The sequence below is a fragment of the Stegostoma tigrinum genome, chromosome 16 (assembly GCF_030684315.1).
Source record: "Stegostoma tigrinum isolate sSteTig4 chromosome 16, sSteTig4.hap1, whole genome shotgun sequence".
NCBI classification, from domain to species: domain Eukaryota; kingdom Metazoa; phylum Chordata; class Chondrichthyes; order Orectolobiformes; family Stegostomatidae; genus Stegostoma; species Stegostoma tigrinum.
The window spans coordinates 10886805-10904990 of NC_081369.1; the positions used below are offsets into that span (position 1 = coordinate 10886805).

At 42.9% G+C, this 18186-nt stretch overlaps 1 protein-coding gene across 3 annotated transcripts in view; it reads left to right on the forward strand.

The window, feature by feature from the left end:
- The window catches only part of LOC125460035 (uncharacterized), a 31494-nt gene extending 13831 nt beyond the window's left edge, over nt 1-17663 (forward strand). Inside the window, exons 2-5 of one of the 3 annotated variants that reach the window (XR_007249161.2) lie at nt 4958-5009; nt 5122-5258; nt 7120-7217; nt 17538-17663. Coding sequence is in view for 2 of the 3 variants with exons in the window: in XM_048547096.2 (XP_048403053.1) it covers nt 4958-5009; nt 5122-5258; nt 17538-17650 (302 nt within the window). In the remaining variant the exon portion in view is untranslated. Of the gene's footprint in view, nt 1-4957; nt 5010-5121; nt 5259-7119; nt 7325-17537 lie in introns of those variants that run through there. The other 2 variants (XM_048547096.2, XM_048547097.2) reach the window with 2 other exon arrangements.
- Nucleotides 17664-18186: the final 523 nt, after the last annotated feature.

The window sequence follows — 18186 nt, forward strand, 5'->3', positions numbered from 1 at the left end:
CAGAACTGAAACCTTGTTGGACCTGGAGAGACCTGATCACTATAGAGATGGCATATTATTATGAGGAGCAAGTGTGATTGTTCCAAGCAAAGGTTGCTACCAGCTACTGGCTGAACTCCAGCAGTGTCATCCAGGGGTTTCCAAAACAAAGATGTTGGAAAGAAATTATGTCTGGTAGCCAGGATTGGATGCAGACATAGCTGTGTTGATGGGGCAGTGCCCAGAGTGCTAGCAAAGACAGAATTACAGCCAGCAGTTACCCTCACAGTTTTAATGGCCTGGTAGATCCTGAACTAGAGTACTTGTTGACTATACAGATCCCTTCATGGGTTCAAAGTTGTTAATTATGGCGGACACCCACTGACCAGTTAGATGTGCACAGAGTTCATTCATCAAACACGGGGTGATTGTAGAAAAGCTGCGTGCATCTTTTGCAATATACGGACTCCCAAAAGTGTTGGTCACAGACAACGGGCCATCATTTACCAGCAGGGAATTTGAGTATTTTCTAAAGTTGAATGGCTTTTGACATATAAGAACAGCTCCATACTATCCATCATCCAATGGCCTGGCAGAAAGTGCAGCTTAAATAAGCAGCCTGCAGCTTCACTGGATAATAACTGTCCTGGTTCCTGTTTGATTATAGGATCAGACCTCATGCAATGACAGAGATCGTTCCAGCAGAATTGCTAATGGGGACAAGACTCCACACCAGTTTCATCTGATCTACCTGGACCTGGGGGGAGGGTGAAACAGCATCAGAAATGCTAAAGTTGGACACAAGACTCATCTAAGCGAGAGACAGTTTACTTCAGCAGATGAAATTTTGTGCAGGAACAACGGGAATGGCCCTGCATGGGTAAGAGGCATGTTCAACATGAGGTCAGGTCCAGTGATGTATAACGTTAAGGTAGGTGCGATGGTCTTGAACAAGCATGTGGACCATATAAAAGCTGCAAGTGATGGCTTTAGGTACTGGATCAACTCAGGCTCCTTCCTCATTAACCTGATCTTGCTTAAGCCCTTCAGGGCGGAACTGCCTTGTCTCGCCAGGTGACAGCTCTGATGGATCCAAATCAGATTGTGACACACGAAGAAAGGGAATGGTATGTGGGAAAGGGGCTTGGGTGGAAAGCAAGAGGCCCGTAGCAACACCATCTTCAAGTTATACACTGTGGCTTCAGTTTACAGGGCGATTTGAGGAGCTACATAAGACACATTTAACATCATTCTGGTTGTTTTTTGGCAACACAAGTTGCGCTGCTGTCCAATTATACAGTCTCCATCAATGGGCAGAGGCATTTTAGGCACGCCTCATTCCTGCTGGTTTTTGGTTCCCTTCTGTTATGCGAGAGCTCATTCCACAAAAGAGAGGCACGAGTGTCAGTGAGGGCTTTTCACAATGTGTTAGTGATATTCCTGTGGTAGCCAAATGGATGGAAATATGTGGAGGGTGCAAGATGTGGGAATGAGGCCTGCAGTGATGGTAACATCTTCAGAGGGTCAGTGCAAACTTGGCCTCATTCTGCACTGTCAGTTTTCTATGATTCTATGAACTCCATTCTCGTGCCTTCTCCCCATGGCCCTTGATTCCACTATTAATCATGAATCTAACACCCTCTGTCTTAAATACACTCAATAACTTAGCCTGAACAGTTTTCTGCAGCAATGAGTTCCACAGATTCACCACTCTCTGGCTGAAGAAATCTTTCCTCATCTCAGTTCTGCAGGGTTGCCCCTTCACTCTGAGTCTGTACCCTCACATCCTTTCTAGTACTGGAAACATCTTCTCCATATCCACTCTATCCAGGCCTCTCAGTATTCTGTAAGTTTGAATGAGATTCCCCCATCATCTTTCTGAACACCATCAAGTATAGACGCAGAGTCTGCAACTGCTCCTCATATGACAAGCCTTTCATACCTAGAATCAATCTTGTGAACCTTGTCTGGACCCCCTTCGAGGCCTGCATACCCTTCCTTAGATATGGGGCCCAAAATTGCTCTCAGTAGTGCAAATGCAGTCTGACCAGAGTGTTATAATGCCTCAGCGGTACATCTCTATTCTTGTATTTTAACCCTCTTATTGATTTTGCTCTCAGTAGGGCAGACCCTTTTTCTCACCTAACATTTACACCTATTTTACATCTCAGTCGTTCTTTACCACCATTAGCACTCTCTTTGTCTTTTGCTCTGGAAACCTTCACAATCTGTTATAGTCACTCCCCCTTCCCCTCTGATAATTGTATTAAAATTTAGAGTAAGGAAGCAAATGCGCAGATGACACAAAAATAGGAGATAGAAAGATAAGTTGCGAGAGGGATACAAATAGTTTACAGAGAGGTAATGATAGGCTAATTAGGTGGTGAACAAAATTTTGGCAGATGGAGTATAATGTGGCAAAATTTGAATTTATTCATTCTGGAAGGTGAAACAAAAGAACGCTATTATTTAAATAGAGAAAAAAACTGCAACACGAGGGGACTTGGGGGCTATTTGTGCATGAAACACATAGCGTGAGCTTATAGGGACAGTAGGTAATGAGGAAGGCTAATGGAACGTTGGCCCTTATTTCAATGGGGTTAGAGTTTTAAAGATAGGGAAGTCTTACTGAAACTGAGCAAGGTGTTGGTGAGACCCAATCTGGAGCACTGTGAGCATTTTTGGTCCCCTTATTTAAGGAAAGACTCTGTTTCATTGCAAGCAGTTCAGAAAAGGTTCGTTTGGAAAGATTTTCTTGTGAACAAAGGCCAAACATGTTGGGATTCTATTTGTTGGAATTCGGAAAAATGGGAGATGACCTCATTGCTACATCTTGGATTCTAAAAGGGCTCGACAGGGTAAATGCTGAGAGAATGTTTCCCTCTCATGGAAGAGCCTAGGACCAAGAACATAGTCTCAGAATAAAGGGGCACCAGTTTACAACTGAGAAGAGGAAAAATTTGTTCCCTCAGAGGGTTGTGAGTTTTTGGAACTCTTTGCTACAGTGACCAGTGGTGGCAGAGTCAGTGTGTATATTTAAGATTGAGTAGACAGGTTCTTGATCAGTCGGGGAATCAAAGGTTGCACGGAAAATACAGGAAAGTGGATATCGGGAATGTCAGATCCACCATGATCCTACTGAATGGTGGCCTACTTCAGTTCTTATTTTGTGACCTGATGGTGTTATAATCACCATTTTCCTGCCCCTTTCAGTTCTGAAGAAGTTGTAACAGCTTCAGAATATTGACCCCGTTTCTCTCTCCACAGATGCCGTCAGACCTGCTAAATTTCTCCAGTATTTTCTGTTTTTAATTTCAGATAGCCAGCATTTGCAGTATTTTGCTTTTACTTGAGTGTTTAGTTCACTGCCTCCTCTTCCTGAAAGGTCACCGTGACTAAGTTCTGCTCTTCTCTCCAAAGGGATTTCCTTTTTAAATTTTTCAGCTTGTTCACCTTCATCGCTTTTTATTTTCATCCTAGAGTGTGATAGTGTTTGCCAATACTCATTTTCACAGCGACATCTCCTTCCACAGTGACATTGTTTGGCTCTGCTTTACCCCACTCAGATTCCAACTTTCATGTTTTGAATCTACCCAAACTTACAGGTATCTCTGTGATATACAACATTTCATAGAGAATTGTTCCGACCAAATCTTAAGGTCCACACTCAGTGCCATATCCCAACACGTGAATACTCGTGGCTTATCTCTCGATCAGCACTGCCAGTAACTATCTCAGTGTAATATTTGAGGATGCTATTTAAGACATTGCCAAAGTTGTTAGTGTAGATTTATCCATTGTTCTTTTTCATCTTGGTTGAGTATGTTAAATTACAGAACTGAAAGAAATGTATCAGTATTTTCTTTTCAGTGAACACACTTGTTAACCAATGTAATTTTAATAGTTTAAACAGGTACTTTTTAAAATGATATTAATACCCTTAGAATGGTGACCTTTATCTCAAGGGTAGGGGAATATAAAGGATGGAATTTGTATAAAGGATGAATTTGTATGGAGCCAGGTGAGACTCCATCTGGAGTCCTGAGTTCGGTTCTCGTCCTGCATAACATGAGGGGGATCTATTGGACTTGGACAGGGTGCAGTGCAGATCCACAACATAATATCAGGGCTTGGGGGATTAAATTATGAGGACATGTTGGACGAACCTGTTTTATAATCCCTTGTGTGCAGATGATTAATGGGATATTAAAAGGATTTAGATGAATAGAGTTGTATAGCACGGAAACAGGCCATTCAGCCCAACTCGTCCATGCCGCCTGGATGCCCTAAATGAATCTCGTCTCATTTGCCAGCATTTGGCTCATATCCCTCTAAACCCTTCCTCCTCACATATTCATCCGGATGACTTTTAAATGTTGTAGCTGTACCAGCCTCCACCACTCCCTCTGGCAGCTCATTCCATCCATACAGCACCCTCTGCGTGAAAAAGTTCCCCTTTGGGTCCTTTTATATCTTTCGCTTCTCAGCTTAAACCTATGCCCACTACTTTGGATTCCTCTACCCTGGGAAAAAAGATCTTGGCTATTAACCAATTATGCTGGTTGATAGGATAGGATAAATATAATCTCAATTAGGAGTGAAAGGATGTGAGAGATCTGGCATTGTCTTCCCTGAAAGAATTTGGATGCTAAAATATTAAAGCTGCCAAGTCTGAGATTGGTGTGTTTTTATTCAGTAAGGGCCCAAAGATTATGGGGGAAAGCCAGGTAAATGATGTGGAGGTGCAAATCCTTCAAAATCTAGTTAAGACAAAGAGCAGGTTTGAAAAGCTGAAAGGCCCATTCCTTTTCCTACATCAATAAAGTTTGAATAAATAAGAATTATTTGTTGCAACTGTCATAACTGAACACAAGATTTAAGTCATGTTAACAGTAATTAGTTTTTAGGTTGTATCGTAAGAAAGACACTGTTCGAAAGTTGATCCTCTCCACTAACATCTCTTGTGTTCTCTTTATAGAGGTATACTTCACTGGCCATGCCATCAGACATTTACAACCACGATCTCACAGGTTAGGGCCAAAGTTTAATTCACTTTTCCTCTTCTGTTTGTTTTCTTTTCGCACATTGCTTCACAATCAAGATGTTGTTGTTAAAGCTGATCAGGTACTTGTTCAATTTCAGTTCTCCTGATAAACGCCTGGGTTCAAAATCCTCATTGACAAGACCGAATCAATTACAGAGCAAGCCCCAGCAGCAAAAACCTGTCAGCCAACTGCCAGCACCTTGGCCACAACCTCGGCCATCTACGAAGAAATCAGGTAATGTATCCTGTTATACAATGCATCAACACTGTTGCCAATGTTTTCTTTGTCATAAAAAGCTTCCTTTATTCGAATTACAATTCTTTTTTGAGGTCAGGCAATCACCCTTAAAGCACATGCTTTTTAAAATAGCTAACATTTTTAAAATTTATATGATATGATTCTTGTAATAAAGTGACCAAAGACTCTTACGACTGGCAATACCAGTTTGCGCTTTCTGCATTGAACTAACCCAAACTGGAATGAATGACATCATGACACAAGCTAACCAAAATGCACACAGTATAACTTTTCATACTATTTATGTCCTCATTTATGTATTTGCAAATATGTAAAGGAAGGCATGCTGTTTATACTTGTGTTGGGCTACACTCTGAAGGGTTTGTAGAATATGTCATCAATGTATAATTTTTCTGAGAGAACTCAACGATTAACTTACATTTTGTTTTGAGAGAGTAATAGATACAAGGATGGATTTAATAGAGCCTGGTGGAGTGGACAGGTGGTGCTAGGGTTGTCAGTAGAATCAGACATGAGTATCCATCTTGGATTCTTCAGATTAGAAAGCTGTCCCCAAGTAGTTGTGATCAGGAAGGGCATGAAATGGGAACCTTGTTTGCCAGTGGTGGGAAGATAATTTGGTTTGTTAAGGAGTCACTTAAATCCAATTATTTCTGAGCCTACTGAAAATTTAATGGCGACTCAGGTATTCTCCTGCACTCTCATAGCTTCCCAGCCTCTTAAACGCCGCCCACCAAACCCCTGTCAGGTTTGCCTATGGCTTCACATTGGGGCACCATCACTTGAGCCCAATTCAGAACCTGGCATTGGGAAGGGGTGGTGCAGTGGAGGAAGAGTTCGGGCAGCTGCTGAAAGCTATCACCATATCCTTTTCTCCAACCTTCTCCCATCTCATCAGTGACCCCCTTCCCAACACACCTGACAACCAGCCTCGATCCCGGGACTGGGCGACAGTTTATTACAGAGAGTAGCCACCATTCCTGGTTGTGATCCAGGCAGTAGAGAGCTGTTGGCCTCAAGACACTGGAACCTCTTGGGGATGGATTTCCATCATGTGGGAAGCCTGACTCTGGCCACACTTAACCACTGGACCTTCTCCTCGGAAATGACAGGTTTGCTAACCAGTGAGTGGGACCCATGTTGCCACAACAAAATTTATCCCATGGCCTCATTGGAAACTGCCTTCTGCATAATGTTTAGTGATGAAGTTTCAGCCACAGGGCAGATTGTCTATGGCCACATTTTGTAAGTATTATGGTGAAAGGGGTCACAAGCTGTGGGCACATTTTCTAGAACACTGGAAGAGTGCTTAATGGTAGATCCAGAGCTACACCATAACACAAGGTTATCAGAGTGTTCATTTTTCTGTTGAAATGGCAGCTGGGTTGATTCAGAATAGTTTTTATTTGAAAGAAGACAGAAACAGGTCTTCAAGAAAAACAGGTAAATCAATTATATTTATAATATTGTAAATAAAATGATTTGATAACTGTCACAGATCTTTATGGTTTGTGGTTTTAGAGGCTGTGACATAAACCCTGAAAGCTGAATTCTGACAGGCTCAGAATGGTAACGCTTCCCCCTTAATTCTGGCAGCAAATCATTCTCCCATCCTTATCATGAGGGAAGTCATTCTATTTGATACAAGTACTCAGTCAACTCGCAGTGCTGGGTGGTTATGTCACTATGCAGATGAAGCAACATCAAAATAGAAAGCATCTGTGATATTATCTGTACCCTAATCTCTTAGGACCTGTGATAACTGTTGTTTCAAATAGTGGGTAAGGGGGATTTTGAGGCTGATCCTGTGGCTGATGTGTACCTTCATGTTTTATAGGTGCCTCAACAGATGCCCTCAACCCTCTGTGAGGTGGCCATGTGAAGGAACACGGATTAGGGTGATATCAGCTCTCCTTTCTTCTCGCCCCGTAGATGGTGGGTCTCCAATATTATGCACTCAATTCCTTCCTCTTCACCTTAATTTATCAAGCTCCTCAGATCCTGTGATTAGGGTCAACATCTACAGATGTATCCATGTCAATATGAACATTATGAATATCTGTTTTCAGACTTTCCATCTTTTAATGGATAGCTAGATAAAACAGCAATTCTTTTTCATTTTCTTTTCTTGAAATAAAGAATTAAAAATATGCAATGAATACTATACATGTTTTTGCCGATTGCAATGTGACATTGTCATCAACACCTAGCTAGCCAGTTATATGCAGTTGAGATATGTATATAGTGGATAGAATAATATCATTTAAGCTGTTAAAATAATTTACAATAATTCCTGGATTCTGTTGATGTGGTTTTCTTTGTTAAATTCAACTCCCAAACCAACTGAGGTGATCATGGAGGACTTTTTTCTCAACTACTACCCTCTCCTGAGGCATGGTGACTCTCAGATTAAACCCCATGCTTTGGGGAATTGAACCCATGCTTTTTGTGTTACTCTGCATTACAAATCAGCCATCCAGTCAACTGAACTAACTGACCTCCAGTACTTTCAATGTGACTGGATTTGTGAGACTTCAGCGCCAGTCAAGAAGCATGAAGGACAAGGCCTTCTGCCTGATCGAGCTCCATCCACCAACTTAAATATTCACTCGCCCTCCATCACTGATAGCAACTTAATACAAGATGCACTACTATAACTTATCAATGCACCTTCAATAGCACCATTCAAATCTATTACCTGTACCACTTAGAAGAACAAGGACAGCAGATGTATGGGAACACCATCACTTACAGATACACCCCCATTCCACACATATTCCTGACTTGGAACTATATGGCTATTCCTTTATTCTTACAGGCTTAAAATCCTGAACACAGAAACAACGTTGGGTATACCTGCACAAGGTGAATTGCACTGGTTCACTGCCACCTCTTCAATGGCAATTAGAGGGTCAATAAATGATAGCCTTAAAGCGATTCCATACCCCAAAAAAGAAGAGAATAACTGGTACAATCTGTAATTCTGTCTTGTTATCATCTCACCACTCTTCCTATGAACATGTTTTGCAGCTAGTGTAAATCTCGCCGTAAAACTTTGTGAATTTTTCTGATCCTGCAGACTTTACAATCCTCAATTGCTCATGGTCGCTGCACTTTATTTCATTCCAACTTACTTCTTCAACTGATTTTAGTAATAGAACATAGAAAATAGAACATTACAGCGCAGTACAGGCCCTTTGGCCCTCGATGTTGCGCCAATCTGTGAAACCAATCTGCAGCCCATCTAACCTACACTATTCCATTATCATCCCTGTGTTTATCCAATGACCATTTAATGCCCTTAAAGTTGGCGTGTCTACTACAGTTGCAGGCAGGGCATTCCCCGCCCTTACTACTGTCTGAGTAAAGAACCTGCCTCTGACATCTGTCCTGTATCTATCACCCCCTCAATTTAAAGCTATGTCCCTCGTGCTAGCTGGCCACCACCATCCAAGGAAAAAGGCTCTCACTGTCCACCCTATCTAATCCTCTGATCATCTTGTATGTCTCTATTAGGTCACCTCTTAGCCTTCTTCTCTCTAACAAAAACAGTCTCAAGTCCCTTAGCCTTTCCTCATAAGACCTTCCCTCCATACCAGGCAACATCCTGGTAAATCCCCTCTGCACACTTTCCGATGCTTCCACATCCTTTCTGTAATGCGGCGGCCAGAACTGTACTCAATACTCCAAGTGTGGCCGCACCAGAGTTTTGTGCAGCTGCAACATGACATTGTGGTTCCGAAACTTTGAGCCTGACCCAAGTGCTGAAAAAGTTAACGACATATATTTATATAGACTAAACAAATAGATTACATACAAAACGAATGAAGTTGCAACGTCCATGTGAACTAAATGTGTAACAGTCATGATTTTAAAGTTACCATACAGATTGAGGGGAAAGATTGGGACACATTTCTAAACAGAAAGATTTCTTGAAGTACGGAGGGCTTTGGCTTAGTATTTCAGGCAGAGATCAATGAAAGACCCATCTGTAAGCTTGTAATGAAGCTGGAAGTTGTCGAGGAAGGGTGATCAAATTCCATTTGTAATTTAGCTGTGTTATATAACCAAAACATGTTGCTGATGGCAAAATAGTGAATTTGCATTTCTGATTGAACCATCCCAAAGCAATGTACGCTGCCATATGTTTATGTAGTAATTCAGGGTGAAGCCTGAGTTGGAAGATGCTTCAGTTTAAATCATAAACAGAAATTACTAGAGAAACTCAGCAGGTCTGGCAGTGTATGTGGAGAGAAACAGAGTTAACATTTCAAGTCCAATTACTCTTCTTGAGGACACCTCTCCACAGATGCTGCCAGACCTGCTGAGTTTCCCCAACAATTTCAGTTTATATTTCAGATTTCCAGCATTCACAGTTCTCTGCTTTATTTTATTGCTAAAGTTCAATTTATCTTTTTTTTGCCAGCAGAAACAGGCATTAACTTTAGATTTATAAGGGACAATTAGTTACGAAGATTTTCCTTAGTTTGTAGTGGTGGAAATCTAGAGTGGTGTTCACAAAGCCTTGCAGCAGACATCAGTCAGTTAGAATAATAAATTAGCAAGAGCTGTGCAGAAGCTGTTGGAGCAGACCAGGAGAAAACAGCTCATACATGTCCAAAGCCAGGACCAGAAGTTGAATAGTTCACAGTCATGAAATCTGTAAAGAAACTGGAGGATCATTTAGCTAGAACCTGGAGGAATAGTTGGAATACTGAGGAAAATAAAAAATAACGTTCTAAAGGGCTATGGCATATGATTCCAGGAAAAGGCATGAACCATTAATAATTTCTAAGGTAAGGGAACTTTTTGTTTTCCTTTCATGGGATGTGAGCATCAAAACAGCTCGTGTTTGTTTCCTGTCCATAATTTCCCCTTATCCTGAATTACTGTTGATTGTAGTTTCATGGTCACCATTAATCAGTCCATTTAGCAATTCGAGAATAATTGAATTTAAATTCCACCACCTCCCATGGCAGGCTTTGAACTTTTTTACTCTAGAGCATTCACCTGGATCTCTGGATTATTGGTCCAATGCTGTTGCCACCATGCTTCTCTTTCACCAAACTAAGGGAGGAGGAAATCAAAAATAGAACTGAGTTTTTGGCATGAGTCTTTTTAATTTGCACTCTTAAATATCTTTTGATCATCAATAAAGTTTGTTTTTGTTTAAAGTATTTAATCTCGTGGCATAGCTCTGTTCATTGGAGAATGTTTGGATTTCTCTTTACATGGGTAGAGTCCCAAATAGGGTCAGACTATAGAGTTCATATTTCAAGTAGAATATGACTGTACTTCTTGCAATTTACTGCCTGCTATCTGTATATAATCTTGCTCGACTTAGTTAATCTTTTACCCTATATATTTAACAAGCTTAGTTTATGATTTTTAGGCTTACTGAATTGTTTCATTTTCAGTAATAGATAGATTCCAGTTGAATATTTGCCGGTATGTGAACCATTACAAGTACCGAAGGTAAAAAGCAACATCTCTTTTCACACTGCACCAAATTCACGCTTGCACCAACTTGATAATTATCACAGATAACAAAGCGTAGAGCTGGATGAACACAGCAGGCCTAGCAGCGTCAGAGGAGCAGGAAAGCTGACGTTTTGGGCCTGGACCCTTCTTCAGAAATGGGGGAGGGGAAGGGGATTCTGAAATAAATAGAGAGAGGAGCGGGAGGGGATGGAAGATGGATAAAGGAGCAGATAGGTGAAGCGGAGATGGACAGATCAAGGAGGTGGGGATGGAGCCAGTAAAGGTGAGAGCAGGTGGGGAATTAGGGTGGGAGTTGATCAGTCCAAGGAAGACAGATAGGTCAAGGAGGCAGGGGTGAGGCTGTTAGTAGGAGGTGGGGGTTGGGGTTGAGGTGGGAGGATTGGATAGGTGGGAGAAAGGATGGACAGTTAGAGAGGCAGGGACAAGTTGGACTGGTTTTGGGATGTGGTCGGGGGGGGGAGGTGGGGGGGGGGCGCGGTGGGAAGATTTTGAAGCTTGTGAAGTCCACATTAACACCATTGGGCTGCAGGGTTCCCAAGCGAAATATGAGGTGCTGTTCTTGCAACCTTCAGGTGGCATCATTGTGGCACTGGAGGAGGCCCAGGATGGATATGTTGTCCAAGGAGTGGGAGGGGGAGTTGAAGTGGTACGCGACTGCGAGGTGCAGTTGTTTGTTGCAAACCGAGCGTAGGTGTTCCACAAAGCGGTCTCCAAGCCTCTGCCTGGTCTCCCCGATGTAGAGGAGACCATATTGGGAACAGCGGATACAGGATACCACATTAGCAGATGTGCAAGTGAACATCTGTTTGATGTGGAAGGTCTTGTTGGGGCCTGGGATGGGGGTGAGGGGGGAGGTGTAGGGGCAGGTGTAGCACTTCCTGCGGTTGCCAGGGGTGATGTGTCTGGTGGGGAGTGTGGAGCTGACAAGGGAGTCTGGAAGGTAGATAAGGGTGGGGAGGGAAAAATATCTTTGGAAGTGGGGTCAGATTGCAGGTGGCAGAAGTGCCGGAGGATGATGCGTTGGATCCGGATGTTGATAGGGTGATATGTGAGGATGAGGGGGATTCTGTTTTGGTTGTTATTGCGGGGATAGAGAGTGAGGGATGAGTTGCGGGAAATGTGAGAGACGCGGTCGAGGGCATTTTCGACCACTGTGGAGGGGAAGTTGCAGTCCTTGAAAAACGAGGACATCAGGGATGTCCAGGAGTAGAATGCCTCATCTTGAGAGAAGATGCAGCAGAGGCGAAGGAATTGGGAATACAGGTTGGCATTTTTGCAGGAAGGTGGGTGGGAGGATGTGTATTCTAGGTAGCTGCAGGAGTCAGTGGGCTTGAAATGGATATCAGCTTTCAGGTGGTTGCCAGAGATAGAAACAGAGGGGTCCAGGAAGGAGAGAGAGGTATCGAAGATGGTCCAGGTGAACTTAAGGTTGGGGTGGAAGGTGTTAGTGAAATGAATGATCTGTTCGAGCTCCTCATGGGAGCATGAGGTGGCGCCGATATAGTCATCAATGCAACGGAAGAGGAGGTGGGGTTTCGGGCCAGCGTAGCTCCAGAAGAGGGATTGTTCCACATATCCTACAAAGAGGCAGGCATAGCTTGGGTCCATGTGGGTACCCATGGCCACCCCTTTTGTCTGTCTGAAGTGGGAAGAATTGAAAGAGAAGTTGTTGAGGGTGAGGACGAGTTTGGCTAAGCAGATAAGGGTGTCAGTGGAGGGAGACTGGTCAGGTCTGCGGGACAGGAAGAAGCAGAGGGCCTTTCGGTCATCTGTATGGGGAATGCAGGTGTATAAGGACTGGACGTCCATAGTGAAAATGAGGTGTTGGGGACCAGGGAATCGGAGGTTTTGGAGGAGGTGGAGGGCGTGGGTGGTGTCACAGACGTAGTTGGGGAGTTCCTGGACCAAGAGGGAGAAAATGGAGTTGAGATAAGTGGAGATACATTCGGTGGGGCAGGAGCAGGTGGAGACAATGGGTTGACCAGGGCCATGTCCATCCCGGGCCTCCTCCAGTACCACAACGATGCCACCTGAAGTTTGTAGGAACAGCACCTCATTTCAGTTGGGAACCCTGCAGCCCAATGGTATCAATGTGGACTGCACAAGCTTCAAAATCTCCCCACCCGCGACCACATCCCAAAACCAGCCCAGCTCGTCCCCGTCTCCCGAACCTTTTTCTCCTTTCTCCCACCTATCCACTCCTCCCACCTCAACCCCCATCAAAAAACATACTGAATTAAACCCATTTTACAAACCACTGAGAAACAGAACGCGATGTAATACCAAGCACCCCAGCAAACTGAGGCATGTGAATAACAAGTGGGACAGAACACCAGCGCTTCACTCTCCCCCCCACCTGCCAGACTCATGCCCACCTCCTTGACCTATCCATCTTCCCTGGACTGACCAACCCCCACCCTAATTGCCCACCTACACTCACCTTTACTGGCTCCGTCCCTACCTCCTTGACCTGCCTGTCTTCTCTCCACTAATCTGCTCCTTCATCCAACTTCCATCCGCCTCCGCCCCCGCCTCCCTCTTTATTTCAGAATCCCCTTCCCCTAACCATTTCTGAAGAAGGGTCTCGGCCTGAAACGTCAGCCTTCCTGCTCCCCTGATGCTGCTTGGCCTGCTGTGTTCATCCAGCTCTACACCTTTTTACCTCAGAATCTCCAGCATTGGCAGTTCCTACTATCTCTGATAATTATTATACTTTGTTTGTGATGGACTTTGTTCCACTACCACTCCATACACATAAAATGAATTCAATTGTTCATAGAAACCAACATAATATCTACCACTAGGTTGATTAGAGAAATAGAAAATGCAACAAGGTTGTAGACATGCTCACTAAGCCAATAGGTTTGGTTGCACATGCTTTGTCACCCTGATAGATAACGTCATCAGTGCGCTTCCGGTGAAGCGCTGGTGTTCTGTCCCACTTGTTATTCACATGCCTCAGTTTGCTGGGGTGCTTGGTATTACATCGCGTTCTGTTTCTCAGTGGTTTGTACAATGGGTTTAATTCAGTATGTTTTTTGATGGAGTTCCAGTTGGAATATGAGGCCTCCAGGAATTCCCTGCTGTGTCTCTGTTTGGCTTGTGCAATTATGGATGTGCTGTCCCAGTCGAATTCGTGTCCCTCGTTGTCCATGTGTAGTGAGACAAGTGAGAATTGGTTGCGTCTCTTGGTGGCTAGTTGGTGTTCATGTATCATTTGGTCAGTTTTCTTCCGGTTTGGCCTATGTTTCTCAGAGTCCTTACATGGTATTTTGTATATTACACCAGTTTTGCTGGTTTTGAGTATGGGATCCTTAATGTTCATCAGTAGCCGTCGAAGGGTGATTGTTGGTTTGTGTGCTACACCGATAGCAGGGTTTTGAATAGTCTTGAGATCGCCTCTGAAATGTCCTTGATGTACAGAAGGGTGATTAGTGAGTCTGATCGTCTTCCTGTTGTGGTCTATCTCGGAGGTTTTGATGAATGGTGCTTTTCAGGTATCCATTCCTTTCGAAGACTCCATATAGGTGCTCCTGTTCCACTTTGCGTAGTTCCAGATTGCTGCAGTTGTGGCTTATTTAAATCGTGTCCTGATGCAGCTCTGTCACTATTTAAACGAGGCACAATTCATCACTGCTTGTCTGACTTAGAGGCTTGTGTCTAGTGGTGTGCCTCAGGGATCAGTACTGGGCCCAATGCTGTTTGTTATCTGTATCAATGATTTGGATGAGAATGTACAAGACATGATTAGTAAGTTTATGGATGACACTAAAATAGGTGGTATCGTGGACAGTGAGGAAGGTTATCAGAAATTGCAGCAGGATCCAGATCAGCTGGGGAAGTGGGACGAGGAATGGCAAATGGAGTTTAATATAGGCAAGCGTGAGGTGTTGCATTTTGGAAAGTCAAATTCAGATAGGAGTTTCATGGTGAATGGTAGGGCCTTAAGGAGTGTAGTGGAATATAGGGACATTGGAATTCAGGTGCACGGTTCTCTGAAAGTGGAGTCACAGGTAGACAGGGTGGTGAAGAAGGCTTTTGGCACACTGGCCTTAATCAGTCAGGGTATTGAATATAGAATTTGGGAAGTTATGATACAGTTGTACATGACATTGGTGAGGCCGAACTTGGAGTATTGTGTTCAATTTTGGCCACCTTGCTGTGGGAAGGATATTATTAAACTGGAAAGAGTGCAGAAGAAATTTACAAGGATGTTGCCAGGACTGAGTTATAGGGAGAGGTTGGGCAAGCTAGGACTTCCTCCTTTAGAGTGTAGGAGAGGGGGGATCTTATAGAACTGTATAAGGTCAGGAGAGGCATGGACAGGGTGAATGCAGTCTGTGTTTTTCCCAGGGTTGGGAAATCGAGGACTAGAGGGCATCAGTTTAAGGTAAGAGTGTCAGGTTCGTTTTCGGAGACCCTCACAGACTTGCTGCAATAACAAAACACTGACCTGTTTAGAAAAACTCAAATCCTTTTATTACAAAGCAAGTACAAGCTGTGGAGAATCACTGTACTTAACCCGGCACAGAGTGCAGAGTCTCATAACTAATTCTTCCTAAGCAGCGGACAGTCCCCGCTTTTTATACTTTACTAAGTTCTGGATGTGAGTTTGCTCGCTGAGCTGGAAGGTTAGTTTTCAGACGTTTCGTCACCATTCTAGGTAACATCATCAGTGAGCCTCCGACGAAGCGCTGGTGTTATGTCCCGCTTTCTATTTATCTGGTTAGGTTTCCTTGGGTTGGTGATGTCATTTCCTGTTCTTTTTCTCAGGGGATGGTAGATTGGCTCCAAATCAATGTGTTTGTTGATGGAGTTCCGGTTGGAATGCCATGCTTCTAGGAATTCTCGTGCGTGTCTCTGTTTGGCTTGCCCTAGAATGGATGTGTTGTCCCAATCAAAGTGGTGTCCTTCCTTATCTGTATGTAAGGATACGAGTGATAGTGAGTGATAAGGAAGGACACCACTTTGATTGGGACAACACATCCATCCTAGGACAAGCCAAACAGAGACACGCACGAGAATTCCTAGAAGCATGGCATTACAACCGGAACTCCATCAACAAACACATTGACTTGGAGTCAATCTACCATCCCCTGAGAAAAAGAACAGGAAATGACATCACCAACCCAAGGAAACCTAACCAGATAAATAGAAAGCGGGACATAACACCAGCGCTTCGTCGGAGGCTCACTGATGATGTTACCTAGAATGGTGACGAAACGTCTGAAAACTAACCTTCCAGCTCAGCGAGCAAACTCACATCCAGAACCTCAACCTGAGCTACAAATCTTCTCAAAACTTTACTAAGTACATAAAACAAAACAATTTCACATCTCACAATGACATGACCCATGAAACAATTATTACAACAGACAAAGACAGGATACAAAACAATTATTACATCAAGAACATAAAAGACCAGGATATACTATCGATCATTCGTGAAGTGATTGCTAAGGACAGGAGGCGATTTCAAGTTGTTAACGAGACAGATTGTAATTTTAAATTGCTGATGTGTCTGGCTGGAACAAAGTCAGTGGCCTGGCCCCTTTGTCAGCGACAGAAGTTACATACTTCAGAAGTCTCACACCTTTACAAATGTTCCTCACTTAACCTTATTTGAGACAGTTTAACTCTAATTTTATTCAGTCAGGAAGCTTAAGACAGTGTCTGCATACCGATTTGTAAGAAGATAAGGAGTTACAAAGTCTTACACTGAATTCCTAGCTGGGCAGGAAGCTTTAGGGCAGTGTCTGCATACCTATGTGTAGGCAGATAATGGACATTAATTTATAGAAGTATAGAAATCAATGGGATGTTATCCCAATAACATCTCAAGAGGAGAAAGAATACATGGGAACCTCAGGGGCAACTTTTTTACACAGACAGTCCTATGCATATGGAATGAGCTGCAAGCGGAAATGGTTCAGGCGGATATTAATAACATTAATAACATTTAAAAGGCATTTGGACAAATACATGGAAAGGAAAAGTTTAGAAGGATATGGGCAAAGTGCAGGGAAATGGACTTAGCATGGATGGACATTTTGGTGGGTATGGCCCAGTTTGGGCCAGAGGGCCTGTCTCTGTACTGTAGGTCTTTGTGACTCTTCTCACCAAAAATGCTGGCAGACCTGTTGAATTTCTCCAGCAATTTCTGTTCTTGTTTCAGATGTTCAGCATCTGCAGTGCTTACTTCTATTAAATAGCTGTCTTTCTGATGTCTGTTGAAAAATATATATGGGGTAGGACACAGGGGAGAACGTCAATACCCTTCTTTGATAGTATCATGGTCTCTTATATACAGAGTGAGGAGTTATGTTTAATGTCTCATCCAAAAGACAAGAATACAGCTTAGGTATGATTACAAATTAAAAATTGACGACTGAATGTCATTTTGCCCCTGCAAAAGGGAGTCCTAGTGCACAAAAAGTGGCACTGCAAGTCTGTATACTCAAGACAGCTGAAAAAACCGCTGTCAATCATAGGGTGTCATTGGTGTGTACAAGTGGAATTCAGGCAGCTAATTCTCAATGCGTAAAGTTGAAAAGTCTATTCTGCTGTGTGTAGTGAGTATATACATTTTATAAGATGCAGTATCATTCTTTTATTATTTTCAAATTTATTTTCATTTTAATGATTGCCATATCGATGTCAATTTTAATTCGCTGTTTCATTTGCATAATTGTTACAATTTGGAATTGAAGTAATGATGATTTTTCAATAAACTAATTATCTTCTGTCTATCAGATCCCAAGCAGGAAGACATTAAAGTGTATCGTGGACGTTGGCGCTGTCTTCAATATCTCTGGGACCAGATTTGCTGCAAGCCACAGAAGAAAACAACTATTTTGTATGAATGAACAATTCCAATGGAGTATCGTATTGCTAAGTAAAGATTGTAAATGAAATTATTCTCACAGTACTTTTCTTTTTTTATCACCAATTCAATGTTTAAACAGACATCTCACAGATACTAAGGTGACCTGGTATCTGTAGTACTAGGGACCTCAGAATCTGCCTTGGATTCCTCATTGCACATTAACCCAGCAAGTCCTTATTCCCACATTTCCTGTCATGTGCATTCTGACATGCTGACATAAAAAGAGTTCAAAAGTGCCCACAGAGGTGACCTTCAACTGAATTCTCCCCCCATATTCAGAACAAATACATCGAGATAAGAGCCCCAAGAGCTGAATCCTAGCAATTCTGTGCTATTTGACTGGGTGAGGCTTTACAGTGAGAGATGCCACAATTAGAGTCACCAAAGTGTGCATATGTGGAATGAGGAAATTCAGCAACAGAACAGAAAATTCATTGACAGGAAGAAAAATCAGTATATAGGTTTGGTTCGGATTTGCGAAGGTTTGAAATAGTGTTAAGCAGTGGTCATTGTGGA